Below are 24,588 nucleotides of genomic sequence, written 5' to 3'. Positions count from 1 at the left end.
AACTCCACTGTTTCTGGCATAGCCATAATGCCATTTGATCAGGAAAAGTTATGACCATGCACAGCTGCCACAGAGAGGTAACATCAGGTGCAGGGTATCACAACTCATCCTTACAGGCTTTCCCTGGCTTCTTCTGAGAGCGCCTTGCTCTCTGCAGCTGTGAGAAGTGCTGCTGCAATCAATTTTTCTCACACCGTGTAATACCTTTTCCTGATCTGCAAATCACTAAAACCTGTCCTGTTGTGTTTTGAAAATCTGGTAGATTAGGCATGCAGAAAAAAGAAACGTGGTATGAATTACTATGTTTATTTGAACACTGAGCACTGGAAATTAACTGGTTTTTCATTTGGTGACCCACTGTCACAAAGTGAGGCAAAATGCCTACCTGTCTCCTGTAATCACCTTAGCACAGCTAATGCATTCACACAACGTATTTCAGTAAAAGGCCAGATTTTTCTTAGCATTTATTGACAAGAGGTTTATAAGTGGGAATGAGAAATTTTTAGAATGAGGCTGTCACAAGGTTTTGACACAATCTTTCCCCTTGATGAGTGCAAATATCTGCTAAATGCCAGGTGCCCCTCTCTCCCCCTCGCTTACTGTGTTGGCTAGTGCATTTCTACCCAAACCCTTCTCTTAATCTTGGGCATCATCACTGAAAGATAGGCTAAAATTCACAACAGAGTAGCAAACTGTTTCTGTATATTCTGCTGAGCGTATAACAAATTTGAGCCAATCTTTCACAACCAAAATGATATCACAAGTCAGACAACATATTGCTCAATGATTGTTATGTGCATCTTCACTCTCTGTCTTGCTGATGAAGAAAACAGGGAGCAAGATTAGGTCACACTGAAGTATTTTTCAGAAAGTATTGATCTGCAAGACTGCATTTACCAACTCTAAAATTTAAGTAGCAGCCTGCAGAGCATTTCAGAAATAGGCTAAAATATTTATAGACAACACATTTTCCCTCTACTCAGGTCTTTCAGATACAGAGGAAATCAACATTTCTTTCTGCTTCATAAAATATAATGTATATTCAACCTGCAGCAGCTTGCAGTCCTGACAAGGAGCTTATTTTGAAAACCAGTGTGTAATTTAAAATCTGTTCTTAAAAAAAAAAAATAAATAGTCTAGCAATAACTTTGAAGTATGGAACAATATTTTTTCAGTTACAGTATTTACAATACTGGACTGAAAAGGTAGTTGAAGAAGGGAACAATCACAAAAAATCACTTATTAAAAACATAGACTAAAACACACCTGAAGTCGGATGAGTAATTTCTGAAATACAAAGGTTGCTATATACACTTATATCTATCTTTGAAGTAAAAAGTTGATTTATATCTCTGACAAAATAAAACAACAAGCTTGATTAACCAGCATGTGGTGGTGCTTTTTTCTTTTTTTTTTTTTTTTGTAAACTAAATCTGTAGGGTTGCCAAAAAACACTGGAAATATAAGAGGTATGTATACTACTTTATCTCTAAGAGAAAAATGTAACAGTAGGACAGATATACTTAAAATTTATTTAAAATATTTCAAAATGTGTTGAAGAATATTCTTTCCCAATACATAGCTTTAATTTGACCATACTTCAGAGCTTGCATTTGATTTTTTTTGGTGAAATTATGGTATTTAGTATATAAGCTGCTACATGTTGACTATATAGACAGAGGGCTGTATGTGTATGCGTGCTTGTGCACGTGGAAGGGATGTTTCTTCATCTACCCACAGCAGGCAAAAGACTGAAAATCTCTGCTGCATGGCAGTGATGCTCAGTGTCTTGGGAATGCTTTATTGATGAGTGCTTGAATTAAGTGTCTATTTAAGAAGAGGAGCATAGGCCAGCCTCATTAGTGCTAATGTAGGAAGATTTAAATTATGTTTTTGTGCCCTAGCAAGGTCTCTTTTGCCTCTGGGAGATTACAGTAAAGGAGGGCAAGGAGGATTTCCATGCCGCTCTCCATTAGCAGAGGGACATCCTTAATTTCTTGCCCTCCGTTCCATGGGAGTTATGTTGGAAGAAACTGCTGAGATGATTCACTAAAACACACTAAACCAGAGTATCCTGCAGATAGCCTGTCTCCTGCAGCAGCCTTGTGAACACAGTGTTCCTCTACTATGGCTCTGCACTGTAAAATGAAAGTCAACCTTTGCTCTGCCTTTAGAAATGGTTCCCTAATGCATTTTCTTGCAACAGAACTGTTGCAGAAGCTGTGCCTAAAATATAAAATACTTTTGGCAATGAATACTCACAACACAGGTACATCGGCTGATGCTCAGTGGTAACCACACAACTATGTACCCTCTTAAGGCAGCCATGTGACTCTAGATTTTGTGCACTGGGAGTGCAAAAGCCAAAACTGTTTTGTCTCTGCAAAAACCCTAGTCACAGTCCAGTCACTTGTAAATTTTCTCAGCCATTGGTTGTTTCTCCTAAACAGCTCCATCCCTTGCGGGTGATGGTCTGAGCAGTTGCACACAGTCACTGAAGCACTGGATTCTTCTGCTTCTTTCCTGTATATACCGAGCCTTATCAGCAGAGCATGTCATTCATCGAATTATCTGCTAATGGCATGTACTGAACCCAGCCTCATACCATGTTCCCTCATTGTGTGTTAATGTATCCTGTCTTGAAAAGAGAGAATACTATTATATTCTTCAGGACATTGTGACTGTATGCATGGAAAAAAAAAATAAAGAACTAAACTAATCCTGCAATGCTTCTGCTATTGCACAACATTTCCCTCTATTTGTAGGTTCATTAGTTACCAAAATTAAGCCTGTATTCCAACATCTTCAATATCTTACCACAACAAGCTGTGATAATTTGTCAGGAGCTGTTGCCAAGTGTGGCAACAAACGCTGTGGTGTGTATTCCCCAGGGGAGCTTAAGAAAGAAGCTTCACCCTTCGCCTTAGTCCCCACTTTTCTCTCCTTCAATGCAATACTGGTAGCTCACAGGGTCCCTGATGCTGTTCTGGGAGGTTTTCCAAAATAAGAAAGGATGAAAAATGTTGTGTAGAAACTGAGTGCTTTTATGTCATTCTCATCTACCTGTTGAACCACCTCCTTTCAGCCTCCATTGTGAGAGGAAAAGTTCATGCCCTTATCATATGAAGCACCCTGCAAACATAGGATGGTGGGAAGCTCAGTTCCCTGTCCAAGGAGATGCATTTGCTATTTATTTTTAAAAGAAAAAAACAAAACAAAACAAAACAACAAACAAACAAACAAACAAAACAAAAAAAACCCTTTACTCATTTAAAGATAAGATAGAAGCTGCAAGAGTATATTAACACAACAAGCAGTTACCTTAATTGTTCAAGTGCCTCCTGAGAAAAAGCCTCACTTGTAGGCTATGTATCCAGAAGCACTTAACAGTTATTTTTATTATGCTTTTGGAACCTGGTCCAGAGCTATTGTCGTTGTTTAGCCCCTAGATGATCTAAAGGGATCTTTGTCCTCAGGTAACACTGTGAAAAGTTGAAACCAACAATCACTGTATCCAAAAGTTCCGGATTTAGATGAGAGAGAACTTTAACTGAATGAACTCTGGCTCTGAAAATAATTCCCATGAGTAGTTTGACCTGTTTCACACTAGCTGCCCTTTCACCTTTATCCCAGGACTATACATAAGCAGCTGTTTTTATATCACCCTTCAGTTTCCATAGGGTTGATCCTGTCTTGTTTTTGCATGCTGTTTATTATACATAATGATTTGAAATTAGGTCAGCATACTCCAGACCCACACTGCCATGTGCATGCACACAGTCTTGCTTTATATTTGTACTTACTATATGCGCTTACACATACACTGCTAATAGCTCACACTAACTTGATGCAGTAAAGTGCTTAAAAAGTTAAGGAAAAATTTAACAAATGCATAAGAAAGTATTTCAAATATAATTGACAAAATACATACAAAAGCAAGAAAATGCTTTCTTTCAGAACCGAAGTAAATAAAGCTGCATTTTAAGAGAGAAGTGGGCTAGCTTTTGATAAACCCAAGCATGACATACAGATACTCTTGAACTCCTTTGCTGAGTCTCTTATTCAAGTATTAAGGCTCATATCATACTGTTTACATAATTCATAAATAAACATATCCATACACCAACTTAAATTGTGTTTGAAATATATAAGACCGTGCACAAACCTAGTGAGTTTTATTTTAGATTTAAGTTAAAAGGCTTATATTTGTATATACTAATTCCTCATCTTGAAGACTAGGTTTGTAATGAAACAACTTTAACATACATTTTTGGGTGACCATTATCTGCAGTGTCAGAGGTGAAGTCTTTAGGAGGACAGTGTATTCTAAGTGTACTGCTACAAAATAAGACACTTGACTGCAGCATCCACATGACACTTGGGAGCTTTTAAAGAATGTAAGTCAGCTATTTTAAGGTAAGGCTAACCTTGAGTTGTTGTGTGTTGAATGGCAAAAAATTTACACTGACCTGTCCAGTCTCACAAATTGAATACCAGACTGTTTTAGTCTTTTGTTCAGGTACTTTCAAGGGTTAAATGCTGGGGTTTTAACATGGGAGATATCACTACCAAAGTGAACATTCCTTAAATCAGACCACTGCCACTGCTTGCTCCCCATAACAAGTCCCCATGCCCATCATGTGACCCAACAATGACTGTTAAGTAGATTTTTGCAGGAACTTTTTCGTGACTGGACATTCTCAGACATCTTCACCATATGGCTCTTGCGTGATTCCTGCATATGACAACTCCAGTCACTTTTAGAGATATTAATATTTCTTCCTGAAGAAGTTGCAACAAGCTTGGAGGGATGCACAAAATTATTGCATGGGAGAGTGAAAGAAAGGAAGGAAGTATGAAAGAAGTATCTGAAGGACATCAAGACCAGAAGTTTTTTCTGACTCAAATTATTGGCAAGATTCAGTCAGTAGGACAGATAAGTTATGTCTTAGATATGTGCACAAAACTGAATTCACACTTGCCATAATCCATGACACAGACTAAAGCATAACCAGATCAACAGATATTTTGATGATGGCACGCCCCACGGTCCCAAGAAACTTTGAAGTTTTCCCCTGATGTTTTTTTCCCTTTTGTGCCTGCATATTTTTAACTATCTAAACCAGTCCTCCCTGAACTAATCTGCAACGCAATTGGCCAACAACTTATATATTAGAAAAATCTAGATACTTCCCAGGAAAGATGAGGAGAATCTATTCAAATAATTGCAACACGAAATTATGTAGAAATAACCCATGTTTGGTTTTCTTGTTTTCTAAAAAGAAACAGTCTGGTGCAATTCTATTACATGGTTCACAACAGGTGAAGTGCTATTACTTTGGCATAAGGCAATGAGAAACCTTCTAAATCAATGAGATACATAAGCTTTACAAGATCAGAAACAGTCCTTTTGAACGCCACAATTTTTATTTTAACGATGCTGCACCCTTCCCTCTCAGGGGTTTCTTTTCCAATTAATTTCTGTTGGAGAAGTGTGAATAGCAGCAGGCTGTTTACATGAGAAGTGTGTCCCATGAGACTGATGAAAAGAAAATTATCACTTACTACTGATGGCTTTTACTGCAGCTGGGAAAACTATTACTATAAATTACATAATAAAAAAAAGCAGATAATGACTCATTTCTGTTTTTAAAATGCTTTGAGATCTCCTAAAATGCTGTAGAAGAGATACTGTTATTATTTTACCATCATGCCACTTGAAGGGTTGTTTTTCAATGTAAATATGAAACTTACAGATAGGATAGGTAATATAACCTCTTTCTTTATTTGCCAACACTTCTCATTATAAGGCTATTTTTGTTTGCTTGCAGTTTGACTTCTGTTTAGATAGTATTTTTCCAGGCCAGGTGTCTGGCTCAGGCTGAGCTGTTTCAGCTGGAAAGTTTCAGCTACAACTGTTTGGCCATTTCCAAGAACAAGGTGGGAGAGTGGAAAAACAGGGATAGAGTATATATTGATCCTACCATAAAAGTAAAGAAAAATCATCATGAGAATCTGAGAAGTCCCATCTGCCCTACCGTTAGCAGCATGGATTTCAGTTTTTGCAGGTGATGGCACTAGTATCAGACATTCTTGCTGTCCTTACGAAAAGTACTCACAAATGTGACCACAATTTGCAGTCTGAGCAAAAGCAAGTAAATAAATAGACAAAACCACCACAGTTATCAGATCCAGAGAAGAAATTTTCCAGTGACTAACAGCTTGGGCAAAGATGAGCTGGAGAAGATTGAGGAGGACAGTTCATACTTAGGAGGAATTAACACAAAACTCTACATATTCTACAGAATATTCTTCTCCTTAGGATGTCTGACTTCAGCAGTCCTCTGCTGTCAGTAGATATATACGAACCCCACTGGCAAACCACTACATCTGGGCCAAATACAGAGTAAGAAACTAGCACTGTTAAGAATAATTCTGTTCTTGGCAAAGACCTATGCAGTATCCTTAGCAAGACTAATCTCAATGATTACTTCTGAGGATGGCAGTAACTACTATTTCCAGTTTGGAGGAGGGGAAGGAAAAGAGGTTCAGTTTACTTTACAAATAAAATAAATAAATATATTTTTTAAAAAAGCTAAAAAGAAAATTGCATTTAACACAGGCCAAAGCAAAACATGTTGAAAGAGTATTATTACAGTTACAAAGGCAAGTGGTCACCAGGTATAAAATCCCAGAAATTAAGCTTGTAAGTACATTTGTAGCCTCCTCCCCATTAAGTATGCATTGCAGGGTGAATAGTTTTCATGTTTTTTTTTCTGTCAGAACTGAGGACTGGCCAATTTATTTGTCTAAATATAAAAATAATAATGCCAAGATGGCCTGATTTCCAGAAAGCTCTGTTAGGGCTCAGGCACAGTTCCAACAGAGCTATGTCTGCCAAGCAGAAACCTGCATATTTTCCTGGCAGCTTATCCACTCAGGTCCCACCAGCCAGTTTATGGGACTGCTAGCTTCCAAGATGCAGTTTTTGAAACAGAGACAAAGGACAGGCAAGGGATGATAAGGGGTGGCATGTCACATCTCTGTTGGACAGAATTACCTGGAGTCTACAGATCTCTGAGGTAGGTGGCTATGCAGACAAGGGTACCAGTTATTACTAAAAAATGAGACAACTGATTTTGTGTGGTGTTTAATTGATTCTTCTGGTCAGTAATGCAAAGAAATCACTGACCTAAGGTCAAATAGCGTGTAACTGCCCAGCTCCCAAGCTTTTGGTTTTCTGACAGCCTGCCAGGTGGGAGGCTGCACAGCAAGGCTCTACAAGCCCCAACTCTTGGGCTCTCAGGCAGCCAGGATTTCATTTTGAAGTTGTTGTCAATAATCTTTCTGTTCTCCTGAGATCTTACAGTGATTTCTGAAGAATGTCCTCGAGATTTTGCTTTCATTCAGATGTTCATAAATCTCAAAATTCTCTATGTTATGTTCAGCCTCTTGTATTTAATTACATGCTCATACTGTTGCATATCTGTATTTGGATGCTGCTTTTAGCAAGTCTTTGTTCAAGACAGAACAAGGATGCTTCATATACTGGAGAGTTTGGAAAGTGGTCAGTAAATGTGGCAGAAGACTGCAAAAAAAAGTCTAGTTTTATGCATAATGCAGACAGATACTACCCTGTAGAACCAAATTCTGCATCCACCTTTGTCACAGATCTCTCAGGTAATTTTACTAAATTTGTATTTCCCAGGAGGTTGCTCAGCTGGGTGATGTGAGTGATCTGAAGAAGGAAAACGTACTCTCAGAAGCAACATCATTTTAATGGAAATAGAGCTTTGAACATGCTATATAACAAGTAAACTGGAAAAATCAAGCTGTGGGCTTCTGAAATTGAACATACAAACATTTGTGGATACTTTAAAGTTCAGTCTATGCCTCAGCTGCTATTTGCCAATATGCTCCTGATCACCCAGGTGGGTTTTAAAAATGAATGCATTGTTTCTGAAACACTTTGATACCACAGAGATTATCATCTCAGAAAAGCTCATGAGGAAATTGATAATTATGTCTTCAGAACTGAACATGGAGGAAACAAAATACCAAGTAACCACTTATTGAGTATCATCTCTTCTGAATCACCCTCCGGATGGCTGATTTGAGGTGACCCAGGAAGCTTGTAGCAGAAGTGAGAACAAACAAAGGACTCATGATATTGAAAGTGGCAATAGTTATCCCTCTGTTTCTTTGGATAAGAAATAAGTATACTGATGTCATAAGAAACTGGATTATAAATAAGGAGATGTGGGCACTGATATTAACCCCCTTATAATTTCATACTTCAGAGCACTTCAAACCTCTAGTGCGCAAGCCAGGCTTATTTTATATTTCTCGGAATCAAACATAAGTGTCTGAAAACTCAGCACCTTAACTTTGGAATCTATAAAAGGGAAAGACAGCAAAAACAATATTTTGAAGCAACAGGCCACTTTCAATTGTCTGTTAATATGCTAGATAAAATCACTATGCAGTTATGGAAGAAAATAATACATAGCCATCTAAAAAAACACCATGACAATGCTGACTTCTGGCTACAATAGCAGAACCTTGAGAATTGTTCAGGTCTGACATACAAACCTCACCTTTGACATTTTGGGCTTAGCATATGAGGACAGGGTATTAACCTTTTTTTAAATGTCTCGTCAAGGCCAGGGCATGCTGAAGTAGCCAGGACACTTAGTAGTCAATTTTGGCAACTCCAGACCAATAGATATGAGCCACACTGACATGTGTGCTTTGCACGTGCTACAGATCAGTTTTCACAGTGCAACTTGCACTGCTCCGATACATCTGCCTTGTGGAGCAAATGCAGGATGAGGCTGTATCACAGATGCAGCAGCAGTTTGGCCTACTGGCACTTTTCATATGTGCGACATGTTTATGCAAGTACTCGCAGTCACTGTTTGAGATTTCTGACTACCAATGGCCTTGGCAGTGGACTATACAGAAATACAGAAGAATCCCTTCAAGGAAGTCAAATAATTGAGAAAAGCTATAGGTCAATCAAAAGTGACACAGTTGGAAATCTGCTTTTTGTGGGAGGAATTTTTGAGTTTGAAATTGTAACCTAATGGGAAAAACAAACAAACAAACAAAATTAACAGTATTGCACCTGAGGTACCAATCAGTATGATCTAATTTCCCAAGCTGTAAGGATAGACTACTGTATTTTTTTTAATTTTTTTTTTTTTTGTCTGACTGCATTAATTTTGATAGTCATTGGAAGAATTGTATCACTTAGGAGGCAGTGTTCCCCATTAGATTTACCATGGTGAACTGCTAGGGCAACAGCAAGACAATTTCTTATCTGGTATTCAGTTCCTAAACTACATCAAGAGATCTGTGATATTGTCGTAAAGTCGAGCAAGGTACTGCATACATGAAAAGAAATGTTGAAATTAGCTTTTTATGCTGCAGTGTATGACCAGTGCCTGTGATGGTCTCAAGTGTGTGAGATATCATGCCTTTCAGAGTTCAAATTGCTAGTGGCTTAAAATTAATCCCCTAACCTCTTGAAGTAACTAGCGATTACATCACTCCAGAATGAAAACAAGAAAGGGCTAAACAAACAGAAGAGGAAGAAGTTAAAAGATCAGATGTCTGTAACAAAGTTATTTTACTTTAGTGTTGTCCTTTGTGTCTTATCTGAGAATAGATATAGAAATCAAGCTTCCTTTGCTTCTCTCCTCTTCCCCCATAAAAAGCCCAGAGAAAGTTTCTAAGAACTTAGGGAACAGTGAAATTATACCTCAATTCCTTCTACAGGTTCACATGAAGTGCACTATTCAGTGACCTCATTGCTCAAAAGTATGCATTACTGCAATCAGTTTTTCTGTCTTTTGTGCCCTTGTGAATAGGTCTGAACATTACCAATGTCAGAATAGTCAGAATACAATGCTAAAAAAATTCCTATTCTCATCTATTGCTGAAGTCTTTCAGGTCTGTCATCTGAACATCTTTGTTTGGGACTATTTGAAGCATCCTATTAGAATTTCAAGTCACATTTATTTACAGTGCTACTTTTCTAAGCATCAAGAACACTCAGAAAAGCACATTTAATAAGAGGAAATCAAGGTTAATGCTTTTATTTTCTGTCTCAGCTTATTGGTAGAAACACATAGGTTAAAATTCACATCTTATTTTTTAAAAGCTGGAAAGTCAATGGCTAATGAAAATGTTAAATTTGTCATCCAGAAGAGACTCACCAGTGAAACCTAGGTAACAAAATATTAATCTACTGACTTAGTTGTTGTAGTGAAAACTGCTCATAGATAGCTTGATTCTGCAAGGCTTCCACTTAGAAAGCAATACTTTGCTAGCTGAACAAAGGAGGGTAAAAGTCAAGAGCGAAAAAGACACAGTGACTGATTAGCACCTATGTCATCATTAAAAATAAACACAAATCTGGACTAACCTTAAGTGCTCATTATCTAACTGCCTGCACAATTCTTTTTGTGCAGTTCTGCATTTCTATAAATGATACAGCTATTAGCTTGGATCTGGTCTTCTAAGTCAGCCTCACCTTTTACTGTCACGTGCACACTCTGGCTGGTGGACAGTTGCGGTTGAACAAGTACATTGCACGTGTATTCGCCCTCGTCTACTTCCTTCTGCACATCTGAAAGTTTCAGTGTCCCGTTGTTCTCAAATGCCACTTGGCGATGGTTAAATGGTAGCAGGTTAGAGTTCTTGTACCACTTGATGGAGTAATACGGGTAGCCGATCACACGGCAGTGGATGTAGGTGTCCCGTCCAGCTATTGCTGTGATGTTCTTCATTGGTCGAATGCTTGCTGGTCCTAGAAAGATAAAAAGAAACTCCTGAAAACAATTTAAAGGCATATTTACTTGAGGAAACATGCATATAATCTTTCTGAATATACAAAAGTTAACGAGTTACAGATGTGACTCACACAACATTTCTTAGCATTTGAGTTTTTGCTTTTAAGAGCTACTTAAGCAGTTTCCCTAATCTTTATATGCTCTAGTTTTTCCTTACCCTGAAGCATATGTATTAATTGTGTGGGGATATATGTTTGCATTTTCCAACATTCGCTTGATAAAATTTTTGCTGCATTAAAATTAAAAGGCTGAGGATGATTTAATTAATGTGAAATACCATAACTGATACAAAGCTAGCATCCTGTTATACATGAGAACACTGACAAAGTTAGCTTTTTTTAATGTATATAAAGTAAAATTCCGTGAGGATGGGTATTATGCCATGTAGAGCTAGAAATACAAGCTAAAGTATTCTATATATGAATAACTACAATGAATATCGGTCAAGTAAAGGAGAAAAGGAAAGGAAAAAGCCCCATGCATAGTAGGACTAAAGTAAGGAAACCGTATACTAATGAGGACTATAGGAAAAATTGGCTATAGAACACAAGCCAAAGTGTTCTTCCAACGTTTTACCATACCATACACTTTTTAGATGGGGCTGGAGAGGCAAGGTGGGACAAGAGAGGGAGGAAGAAAAGGAGAGGAAAATCAGTAAGTTGGTTTTGGCATTCCGAGACTCATTTCATCACATGCAACAATCTTCTTTTCCACTACAATGAGTTATGTGTGTTTTTTTGAGGAGCTGATTTGACAAGCACCTCTTACGTTTATTCGAGCCTGGTACAGGACGACTCCAGCAGAGTTGTTGGCAGTACAGCGATAAACTCCACCATCTCGGACCTGAGCATTAGAGATATTCAGGTAACTGACCACGTTGCCTTCGGAGGTGATAATCTGGCTGATACGATGACTGCCGTCCTTCACAATGGGATCTTCATCCAGAGTCCAAGTGATTGTAGGCAGAGGAGTCCCCTTCACATTACACATAAGGGAAACTGGCTCTCCTGGACTCACCACTTTCTCATTGAAGGCAGAAATGATTTTGGGAGTTCCATCTGCCAAGGGAAAGAAAAGCAGGTGAATAGTACTTACATGGTGTAAAGCTTGTTCCCTCTATCTTTGACCCTATCACATGAGCCAAGAACTTTTTTAGAAGTGATGCACACAATTGTGTTCCAGGATGTAACTCTAATTATTGAGAGAGGGAAACAAATTTTGGTGGTGAAGTACTTAAACAGTCCTTTCACTTTGCTTACTGCAGGTTTCTTTTTCACCCTCTGAGAAACCTAGTACTGATTCTGCTGAAGCAAAAGCACCTGAATAGATGGATTGGGGCTCTGAACAGCTGTATGAACTGCCAGGTTCTTGTGGAAAACTGTTAAAGCCTATACAGTTCAGCACAAAAGACATACAGCAAAGCTTCAACACATTTGGAATTTTTCTTCTGGTGGATTACAGGTCCTTGGAAAGCTAAGGATTAATTCTGTTGGCAAAAGCCAGGCATAACTTGCATAGGCTAATTTTGCACAGCTGTGCCAATGCAGTTTAGTCCTGATCCACAATACCCCATTTAGAAAACTATTAAATTCAGCTTTTCTGAATACAGATTGCCAGTAACAGCAGGGATGCCAGTTTATTTCTGTGGTCCTTTTTTGTTAAAGATAAACGTTCCTCTGAAATGAGAGCATTCAAATGTTTTATCTTGTGATCCATGTCACAATTTACTCAGCCTCTACCAGGCAAGTAAATAAAGTTAATGGATGGAGACAGAAACTTGGAGATCATAAGTAGGGAGCAATATTAAATAACACCTATCTAGAGAGTTCAGTGGGGAGTTGAGGAGTGCTAGCACTCTGCTATTAGTTAAGAAGTCCTTTCTGAGATCATGCAACGCATGTTTGTTCTCCTTCGAAAATCATACTTTCTAAGGTGTATCTAGAAGGAATTTCAGTGTAACTGGGAGCAAAAGGCCACACACCAAGCTCAGTATGCAGAACACAGAAAGCAAACCAGTCCAAAGTCTGGACAACAGTGCTGCAGGTACTGTCTGGTTTTAAAGAGCCAAGTGGCAAGTAAGCTAACTTAAGTTCCTACAGCATTAGTGTCTGCAAGAAACAGAAGGAAAATGCTCCTTATTGCCTAGAGAGGGGCCAAAGACACTTTGAAAACTCACCTTGTACATGAAGCCCTTTGAGGACAACACCTTTCACTTTTGTAGAGGACAGAGGATGACAGGACAAGGCTGACATGTCTCATGCTCTGTGTGAAATACTATTTGTGCACACTATGTACCCTCTCTTCACGTACACTCTGCTATGTATTACCTATATGTTTGGGAGGCTTGAACCATGATGAACTGCCCTGGAAAGCTCAGTTCTTACATTGCAATTTCAGTGCAACATCACCAAGGAAACTGAGGGAACTGGCATGATCTGTGCAAGAATCCCCACAAAACATGCTGAATCACAGCAGAAGTAAAAACAGGGCTGCAAAATTCTCTTTCTTGCCACATAATACAAAACATAAGACACTGCCACTCTCAGACTGCTGAAAGACCTCAGCATCCCTGAGGGACCACTTGATTTTATTTGATTCCATAATTTTCTCCTCTGTCCCCATTTCCTTTTCATTTCTGTCCCATTGGTTACATGACAGATTTCTAATTTATTTATTTATTTTCATCTCGAACTCTCTTCCTTTACTGCATATTAGATACTGTCATCCCTCAGAAAACAAAACAAGAGCAACAACAAAAAAAGCTTTTTATCCTGAAAGCAACCTGATAAAGGACCAATAAATCTGTGAGTGTGCACACTATGTACCTCTGCCACTCCTCCTCCTCTTTTTTTTTTTTTTTAATTCAAGTGACAGGCTTTTTTTGGAGATTAAAGCAGACATTATTTTCCCAGTGAGACCTGAGTGTCTTTGAAATCATTCCTGCTGTTGCTCTCTGATAACCTGCACTCTCTTGACATCATGATAGATTATCAATATGCTCTTTAGGCTTTCTTAGTCACAGGAGATGGTTGCCGAGGTAACTCAGTCCAGGCAGGTAATCTCTTATTTTTCTACAAAGACTCTAAAAAGAGTGTTCATGCCATGACTGCACTACAGTCTCATTAGTGAACTGGCTCTGCACAAATGGATAACTTTTCTCACTTGGTTATCATGTAGAACATTGTGTCAGTTAGTTAAGACAATCTCCAAGCCTCCAGCCAATACAGCCAATCATAAAAGCCATGCCCGGATGATGCTTGGAGTTAAATAAAGACCTCTTCTCTCATGTGTAACTGAAAAGCTAATGTAAAAAAACCTAGCACCACCACCATCCACCTGAACAAAAACAAAAACCAAAACAAAACAAGACTGGAAGGACTGCTCAGAAGTAATTTTTGTTTTCAGATAAATTTTTTCATTCCATTAGTTTTTGTTCAGAATGGGACACAATAAAACTCACTGACAATTTATAAGTACTCCCTTCTCTCATTTAGGGTCCTCGATTCCTCACTATGAAATGATGATACCAAAGATGACGTATAAATTATTATGGAGACCAGAATTGCTAAGCAGTGACTGACCTTCTAGTACCACCTGTACATAGTCTTGAGCAGACATCTTGTCCTTGCGCACAAAGCACTGGTAAGCTCCACCGTCACTTTTGGCCATGCCATCCATAATAAGGTTCTCCCGATTGATGCCAGTGATCCGAACATTGTTACCAGGGTTGATGATTTCACCATTACGATACCAGGAGAGCTCCTGGTCCTCAGTTCCTGTCACACTGCAGGACAAGGACACTTGACTACCAACACTGCTTTTTACTTTCCGTGGGCTGATCGTGGCTTTTAGTGGTTCTGGAAATTTAAATCAAAATAAGGGAGAGGGAAAGGGAAATAAAGAACATTAAGTATACATGTACATTTACGTGTGAGTAGCAAATTAACTCTCAGCTAAGGAGAAAACCAAAAATCATAGCCATACCCTTCTGAAAAACAACAACAAACAAAAACCAAACCAAAATGAACCAACAGATGTCTATATTTGTTCTAAAAAAAGCATTTTAATCTCCAACATCCATGACACAAAACATAGATCTATAGGGATAACCTATTTAAGACATGATGTAATACTCCAGACCGTGCCTAAACGAACAGTAGGAGCAGATCTGCTGAGTAACAACACTGGTGCTGAGGGCCTAACAATGGCACTAGACATGTTTTGGGAGGGTAGGATATTATTTTACGTTAGGTCAGTGTGGACCATTGAATTGGTGCATTAGGTGCATTCCTGAAACTGATCTTCTTGTTTAATTTCTTGTAAAAGGAAACCAGTTTAGATGTTCCAAAACCACTCCCTGATGTGAACAAGCACAGTAAATATCAATGACCAGGAGATTAGCTTTTAAGAGTGGAAGACCCATGCTAAAATGTTAACATAGGTACACCCATAGGTAACCATGGGATCTATCCACACATAAGAGTTTGATAGTGTGGGCTCACTGGATTTTCTGCTTCAGCAGGTGAAGACTACAAGATTTTCAAGTCAGCCTTAAGAAACAGTAAGACATAGGTAATGTAAGTTTTATATTGTAAAATACAGGATGAACTGTGTTGAAGAAAAGTTATAAATGTAACTGTCAGGAAAACAATCTTCATCTTGCCACTTAACAGTTACCAGTACTACTGAATGTAAATCTCATCTCATGCTTTGTGCATTGGCTTGACTTCCTTATAAAGATAAGGGAGTACTATCACCACTTATATAATCTCTGATTTTAAATACATAGCATCCTATTTATTTTTTTTACCAGCATGCATATGTACATGCTTATACATATTAATTAAAATTTCCTCAGCTAACTCATTCACTTTACTGAACATCTTGCAACACACAGGTTGGAATAAATCTTTAGTGGTCCATTGGGAATAAGAGGCCTGGAAAAAAACCACACAAGTCAACGGCCTCAGTCATTCTGGATCCAGTCACTTATGGAACACATCTTTCCTCTACAATGGTCCAGAACAATAGTTAATTTTTGCTCATATGCATGTTGCAAGACACTGGATATCTCTATATTTCCTGTCCAAAAGACCACAAAAGGTCAAAACTCTCAGTGACTCGTTAAACAGAATGGCTACACTCAAGGGCACCACCAACGTCTCAGAGCCATGATGATACAAGAAACTGAACCACATCCTTCCCTGCAGAAGAGGATAAAACTCCTTCACCCAGCTGTTTCTTCCTACCAGCCTGATCCAGAAGATATCTACTGTCTGGTTTAGTGCTGAGTCAGTGTTGCGATTTAACCCCAGTTGGCAACTAAGCACCACACAGTCACTTGCTCACTCCCCTCTCAGTGGGATGGGGGACAGAATTCAAAGAACGAAAGTGAGAAAACTTGTGTGTTGAGATAAAGGCCCCATCTTTATATACTGAGTATGACATATGGTATGGAATATCCCTTTGGTCATTTGGGGTCAACTATTCCTGCTGTGTCTCCTCCCAACATTTTGTGCACCCCCAGCCTACTCACTGCTGGGGTGGTGTGGAAAGCAGAAAAGTTCTTGACTTTGTGTGAGCACTGCTCAGCAATAACTAAACCATCCTTTTATTATCAACAGTGTTTCCAGAACAAATCCAAAACAGGGCCCCATACTAGCTACTACAAGGTAAATTAACTCTATCCCAGGACAGTCAGTAAGGAAAGTCTATCACCAGTCACTTGGGTTACTTTTGGTATAACATTACATCATATTTCTGGAAGTCTTGACTTTGTGTCATACAAGGCAGACTGAATTCAACTATTTTTTATGAATACATTTAGAAGTAAACTCTGTTATAATTTATGAATTACTGATCTTTGATTTGAGTTTTATGTTGCCCAAATACATTATATGTAATTACTTGTGAAGACATTTTTATGGCCTGAAGTGTTCACAAACTTCTCTATTTCAGATTGCTAGTCATGCTGTATAGGTGGAAATGTTAGTTCACAAAGCATTATTTCTATTCCAGGAAGTAACTGTTTTTCAACAATTGAAGAATAACAATTTTCCAGTGCAGTGCTTCTGAGAAATAATTATCTTTGTAGAATTTGTGAAACATTCAGAATATTCACACACGAATGTTCTACTGAGGGCAGGTATGAGTATTCAATATTAGTGAACAGCATGAGTCATGGCAATGAGAGTTTGGCAGCTTTATTCATGAGAACATTTGCAATTTATTTTTAAGCATTCAATTCAAGCTTCTAAATTACATATCTTCCATGTGATAAATTATATACCTACATTATAAATTGCATCTATTTGCACTTCTGATCGCTCAATTGTCCAACTAACTCATCTCCACAGAGCCTACTTTCTGTTGTTCCACAACTTTGAGAAGTTTAAGCATTGCTAAGTTGAAGTAACAAACAGAAGGTACAGCAAGATACAGTAACATCTTCCTTGATGCAAACACCCAGGCAAAAAGTGACCTGAGAGCTTCACTCAGTCCAGGACTTACGTGTTACATATAGACGCCCTATCATCTCAGCAGTCCCATAGTTGTTCCACACCTCACAGACATAGTTGCCTGAGTCCGAGGGACGTGTGTTCTCAATCAGCAGACCTGTAACCGTCTGCCGAAACCTGCTGTCAGGCTCCCAGGGAACGTTGTCCTTCAGCCAACGATACTTTGGTGCAGGGTGCCCTGATGCTTTGCAAGGCAGCTCCACTCGCTGTCCTGCCATGGCTTTACGGTGGTCAAACCCATCTAGAATAGATGGAGCTGAATTCGCTGGATCTGAAAGAACAAACAGCAGTTTTCAATGGGAGCACTAGAATGATTTCATTCACTAAGCAATATGTCAATATTTATTCTCTTGCATTTTTTGACTGACTAGCCCAGAGTTTTATGTACTACAGTTTGCTACTGTGACCCAGCCAGCAACCTGTAATATTTCAGTAGTGGTGACTGGGATCCAACATCATGTGTTACTGAGGCATCTCATGACTACTTGGAAATGATCTCACTGGATTTTTTCCAGGTGGCAACCATTTCTCTGGTCTTACTTCATGTCCCCTATCAGAAGAATGGAGAGCCATAAATGTGTTGCTTTAACAATTATGATTTATCCCTGCACTGCTTAACTAGAATGAAGGCAACACATTCTCCATACTTCTCAGTGGCCTGAAGGCTTTGAACTTAAGGAGCAATTTATTCCCTTGACAGAAGATAAATGGGCAAAGACACAGGAATTTCTATCTGCAGTCTAACTGACAGATGAGCCTTCTCTTCTTCTCTGGAAAAATAACTTAACATGGCAAGACCAACATATAACTTAATACTCCATCTTTCTGTGTTCAACTAAATAAGAAAAGTGTCTCAGACCAACACACTTGCGTAGCACCTGGCACATATATTTATGTATCTAACAGACATCTGGCAGAGTGCCTTCACCAGAGGTATGTGTATCCCATCAGAAATTGTCCTCTGTTTGTGATTCAGGCTTTTTAACTTTGAAAAATTTTGGAGGAAGAGGCTGATGTGATTTACAGTTTTGTGCAGCATGCAGCATGGTGGAAGTCCACCCTGGAGCTATTGCAACATAAATACGGAACAATAAATCAACAAATATTCATCTAAGTATTTTCTCATCACATGTACCAACCTTGCTAAGACTTATGCCTCACAAAGAAACTCCACATGCTAAACAACTCCTTTAACTCCTAGATGACATACCAATCTCTTTTTGAGTATATCTATATCATAGTTGCCTGGGTGTGGGTGTGATTGCAAGCATTTTGATGTTTTCAAGTGGTCTTTGACTTAGCTAGCTCAGGTACTGTTCACAGGCCAGCTGCAGCAGGTTCCTCTTTGGAGCTGGAGAGATTAAAGAAACAGTTCATGCTGAATTCAAGCTACTCAGGTGATAGTGTAAGCAGGACCTGAGCCATTTAGTTTAAAATTCACTTAGATACGACTTCATGAACTGTAGCCACACCTGGGAGGATACATTTGAGAGCAAATAGGTAGAGGCATTGTGCTAGTTATCAATCCAGAAATTAAAATTGTGATGGTAAAAAAATGGGACAAGTAAATTTTATGTGAATATTTAGACAAAGCCCTAAACACCAGGTTCGAGGAAAGGTAACCATAGTGGCAGCTAGAGGTGCCAGCAAAAAAGTTGAGCCACTGAAGGCAAAACCACATTCATTTTACAGCAATTTACTGTCTGTCTCATTAGAAACATGTCAGCCAGTAGCTAAACAAATGATTTTGCATGCATCAGTAGCCTCAAGGTCCATATTTGGCACCAAGATGGGTTATATTTTTGAGCTTGCCATGCTGTTTATGTCTGGCTTAGTGAAAGCACAATCTGCCAGTATGCTATTGGGAAGGCCAATGTCAATTTGACTAATTGATTAGCCAGCTCCTTTCTTGCCTTTTCAGTCATCAGGCATCTATGTTTCAGTGCATAGATACTTTTGCGCAGCCTGGGGTATTCACTCAGTAAAAACATAAGCATGCAAGAAACTACAGCTATGGCTCTCAGGAAGGGTACTTCTACCAAAAAAAATAAATTTCTTCAATTGAAAGTAATAATCAAATTATAAAAAAGTAGATCTGACTTTTAAAGGTATTGGCTGTGCATTCCTACTCAAAGCTCACAGTACCTTTGTATCTTCTCTACATGCTTGTAACTTCAAGACTTTGTGAAGGATATATGTGGTCCCATTTCCAGTCCTTTAAGTACAAAATACAAAGTACTGCATGGACTTTGAAACCAGATGGGGGCCACTGGGAGAGGATTTAAAGTAATGGTAAGTGAAAATTGTGGTTAGTAAATATCACACTCTGACAGCCTCCTACTTTGCTGTAGAGAACCACATGTCCTTTGATGCTGAGTCCAGGCAAAGTGGGAAACCACCTGAGACAACAAACTGGTGGCGACAGTAAATAAACCGCTGTCCTCCTGCCCCCATGCCAAGGCAGAATCCCAGGAAACCAGGCAGGCTCTCCTCAAAAGCTGGGGGCTATGGCAGCAGATGCCATGGGAGGAACAGCCCCCTTCTGCAGCTGCCATGTGTCACCCTTTGAGAACACCCACCTGACCCTCGCTCCTCTATCCCTACTTTGCCTCCCTTCACTTTTTTACTTCTTAAGCTGAGCATTGGCAGGAACAGCCCAGCCTGGATTCCCATCCACAGACCAGCTAAACTGGGATTTGCCTACATACTTGAGAAGCCTTGAGCTGGTTCTTGTAGAGGAGGTATTTAAAATATATTGAGGTACACAAAATATTATTCCAGTGACCTGCTTTCTTGCACTCTGTACCTATATATTTATGAAGATGGCAAAAACATCTCTTTGGGATGTCCCTGGAACAGACTCTTATTTGAAGCTCCTACATTGCCTATATTCCAGTTAAAAACAAAGCAAACCAAACCACAAAATAAATCCCAGGGTTCATTTGCTATCACCTGAAATGAGGCAAATAGCAAAAAATAGCAAAGTAACATTTCCCAGTTCCAATATGTGGTGTGGACTCTGTTGAATGATTATTTTACTATGCTTCATCACTCAGCTGCAAATGACTCCTAGAAAGGACAATGGCTGAAAAACTGAGGCAAAATAGTCTCTAAAATAATTCTAAATAGTTCTAAAATAGTCTGCTTTGTATGTTCTTTGAAAGACAGAAAAAGAAATTCATTATGCTTTCAAAGTCATAAGGATTTTTTGGAGGTTGAGAGTTAAATGGTAAAGATTTTTAAACTGGGGATTCATGGCTGGACAAAATAATTTTTGGGAAAATGTACTATAATGTGTATTAGAGGAATTCTATAGCATGTTAATAGCCTTGGTTTTCATTCTATTTTGAAAGGCCACATGATTTCAAGATGTTCTCATTCTGGATGAAATTTGGAACGTTGCTTTGGTCATAGACATATTAATTATTTGCATGTGTAGGTGCTATGCACATAATCTTCCTCACTCTTTCAAACAGTAAGGTAGCTTAACTCATATTAAAAATGTGGCCAAGAGACTATGATCAATATCCAACACAAAATATTTCATTCCAAAATAAACAAAGAATATTTATGGATGCAAAAGGCAGGCAAAAATGTAGGTCTCATGCAAGCAGACCTTTCACAACTATGTTCATGCACTGTCTGATCTCAGTTCTTAAAGGACTATTTTAAAATACAAATGCCAGTAAAGAAAAAAGAAAACCTGTTAGAGAAATATTAAGAGAAAAACTCTGCCCATAATTTCTGGACTTGTTCAGTAGACTAAAAAGACTGGAAATCAGAATCCACTGTAGCTCTAATAGAGAATAATTAACACCATTGAATCAAAAAAGACAGCTATTGCACACAGGTAAAATTTCCTATTTTGATTTGGTCTGTGGAGGAGAAGAGAAAAGCAAACTCCAGACAGAGCACATCTTTTAGGGTGTTTGCCCTGAATTACAAACAACACAGAGCTTCCATTTTCCCTTTTTGTTCAGCAAAATAACTAGAAATTTTCCTGTGGTAACCAAGATACAAGTCTGATTTTATTTATGTTACCACTAGCTCAGCCTTAGCATGATTTCATACGGAAACAGACCATATTATGGAGCCAGCTAGAAGGGTAGGAACCTGCCTATCCTTATAAGACCAAAGCAGGCAAATTATTGTGCAGGAAAACTACTTCTTCATCTGGCTGGAAAAGCAGAGGCAACAGTTCTGCCCACAGCGGACACATATCGAAGGAAAAAAATCCTGGATCTGACTGGTAAGTGATTCTAACCTGGATAATCACACTATTTTTTTATCATTAATGTATTTAAGTACTGACTTGTGTGTTCAGAGGGCTCCAGAATCCTTCAACAAGGACCATTTGGGAGGAGGGCAGGAGACATGCTACTAATGCAAATCCTTGTGCACACCTCTGTCTCCCTTAGGGCTCTCGCACAGAGGATGAAGAGCTGAAACCTAACCGTTAGATTGTTTTTTTTTTTTTTCCTAACAAAAAGACCAAAAGACAAGAAGACAAGGTTAAAAGGACAATGGCCCTGCTGACTGCTAGGCTGTGAAGGTCACCATACCCTGAATGATCTTTAGGGTTAGGATCTTTAGGGTAACTTATTAACAGTGAAAAGGAGAGAAAACTCTATGGGCCTTTCAGTGGGATAGCAGGCATGTCTTCTGTAAGGCAAGGATACAGGCAGAAAGAAGACATAGTCTGGAATACAGTCTTGGCTAACTCTATGGATGTGAGAATAAAATTGCAGATTTGCTCACATGCAAGCACAGGGTACAGTTACAAGTGCCCAGTAAATGAAGGAGAGGAAGAGGATGTGGGGAAGAGCTAATTCTATACAGAGATGTTTGAGAGGAACCTGAAAACCCAGGCCTGGTGTCTGCTCCTCCTTCTCACCTCACCCACAACTGGTACCTCCTCTTGCTGAGACAAAAATGGGAGAAGGTGGGATTGGAGCAGCACTGTACTGACAGCCCTAAGTGTTTGGTGTGTGTGTGGCAGGAACCCAACAGTCTATCACACAAAAAAATCAGGAGATAATATACAATTATAAGGACAAGCTGAAATAACCTATCTGCCTTCTCATTTCCTACCTGCTGCAGGTAGGTGAAAAACAGAAACTTTATTTTTAAATGTGACATTTTATTTTGCAGTAGAACCTCACAGCTGACCATAACTACCTGCCATTTGGTAGAGGACTTAGTTGTTAGGGCATATGGGCACAAGAACCTGCCTTGCTAGTTTAACACACTAGAGAGAGGTACATACAATACTTTATTTAACATGATATATATTGGAGCACCTGATACAAAAAGTCTTGCACTGTTGCTTTGTCGTGTTTCTCCAGTGTATCTGTGCCTTGTGATGCATCGGTAGTTGTACAGTCCATCTTCATTCTGTACATCTAAAATATACAAGGCTCCCGTGGATGTGATGAGAAATCTAGGTCCTGAAAGACAAAAGAATTTGAAGTGTTTAAAATATCTGCAGGTTGTTACTCAGTTCTGCATGCTTGCACTGGGGGATGGATGAACCAGGCTGGAGGGTCCTGAAGGTCTTTTTGCCAGAGTCTAGAAGTTGCTAACTGCAAATTTACTAAGTACTCAATGCAAGTGCTTATAAAGATATTAATTCATGTGCACTTCTTATTAAAAAGGTAGGGACCTGTAAGGAAAATGTGAGGGATGACGGAAAGAAAAGATCCAAGAGGCATCTGAAATAAAATACAGGGTAAAGAACCAATGCAGAATTTAATCAAGTTGAATTCGATATTGTAGAGTGATATGATAGCAATTCAACAGCAGAGCTGTATGTGTTAAAAAGATGCTCTGGGACAGCATGCATAGTTAAATGATATTAGCAAAATGACATTTCTTGTCCAGTAAAACTGAAGGTATCAGTGAAAAAAAAACAACTCACAAAAAGGACGAAGTTTTTACCCCAAGAATATGAGATGTATTTGCCAAAGGATTCTGGCCACGAGAACCACGCACTGCACTGCCCTGCTCCACAGGCTGCTTTGGGTGTGATGGGAAAACAAAGACAGCAAAACCAGCCATGCTGATGTTGCCTGGACTGCTGACCCCAGCGAAGCTGCACACAGCTGTGCTCGCTGCAGGCTGGACAGCACGAGTGCCAGGACCAGTACCACCCACCCTGTCCGTGTTTCCTGTGGGTTAATGCACCCCAGGCCTCAGCAGGATGGGCTGAGCTCTCTGCAGCTCATTACTTCCACAGCCAAGATACTGGCAGAAGATAAGTCAATGCAGTATCTTATCTGCTGGGGACTTTTTTTTTTTTAGTAATATTGCTGTCTGTGGTTAGAGAAACACAATATAAGCGAGTAGACAGACTCTTTGTCTGAAAGATGGGCTGAAATAAACAGCACAGTATGCGTTATTTACTATCAAAACATATATTAAAAAAAAAAAAATCTGCACAGAAAACTGTATTTCAGGAAAAACATGAAGTCCAGCAAAGTGACTGCCCCCTAAAACTGAATAAGACTGACATGTTCATGGACAGCATTCCATTCAAATTGAAATAATATCATTGAAATTCTCCTTAAACATGTGTTTTTTATTATTGACTCTAAAATAGGTGGAAAATTTCCTGAAACATATGTACACGTGCAGTTTTGATAATTTAACACCTTCACAGATGGCTCTCCTTTGTTATAAGTGCATGTCCTAAAAGCAGAGGCAAAAAGACTAACATCTATATGGCACATGTTTACTCTAAAGCTTTTCCCATATTACAATAAATGTAAATAATGTGGTTAGAATGAATGTGGCCACTCTTTCCATTTAAAAAATACTGTAGTCTAAGCTATGTATGCTTTTTTAAAACTTTTACAGTAGAGAAAATGTTAATATATTTTTAATGTATACTGGTTTTTGTCTAGTAGATGGTAGCTCTTACTATATACACACCTGTACCTGTGTATTATAAAATATACCTGGCTACCAAATTAGGGGAGAGAATACACAAAGATGACACCCATTATGAGTGAATATTCAGTAATATGTAGTAAGAAATATTTCCTTTTCTTCAGAACTCTATTTGAGTAATGACTTTTTAATATTTAAGTGTAGTCAGAGTACTTGCTAACAAACGCATCAGTGGGAAAGCAATCCAGCAGAGAAAAGACAGAAAGAAAATGGAGTTATTACAGAGAGCAATCTTCTTTAAGCAACAATCTAAAAGAAAAGGGAAA

At 38.8% G+C, this 24,588-nt stretch overlaps 1 protein-coding gene across 1 annotated transcript in view; it reads right to left on the bottom strand.

Annotated features, from left to right (window-relative positions):
- DSCAM (DS cell adhesion molecule) overlaps positions 1–24,588 on the bottom strand; it is a 471,903-nt gene that overhangs the window by 163,848 nt on the left and 283,467 nt on the right. The window contains exons 4-8 of the mRNA XM_082049341.1: positions 22,675–22,821; positions 17,367–17,645; positions 14,438–14,713; positions 11,618–11,914; positions 10,538–10,813 (exon numbers count right to left, since the gene is read on the bottom strand). Coding sequence (XP_081905467.1) covers positions 10,538–10,813; positions 11,618–11,914; positions 14,438–14,713; positions 17,367–17,645; positions 22,675–22,821 — 1,275 coding nt within the window. The remainder of the gene's footprint in view (positions 1–10,537; positions 10,814–11,617; positions 11,915–14,437; positions 14,714–17,366; positions 17,646–22,674; positions 22,822–24,588) is intronic.

The sequence above is a fragment of the Streptopelia decaocto genome (assembly GCF_964273445.1).
Source record: "Streptopelia decaocto genome assembly, chromosome: 1".
NCBI lineage: Eukaryota > Metazoa > Chordata > Aves > Columbiformes > Columbidae > Streptopelia > Streptopelia decaocto.
The sequence above is the reverse complement of the archived record's forward strand: the minus strand, read 5'-3'. Positions and strand labels throughout refer to the sequence as shown.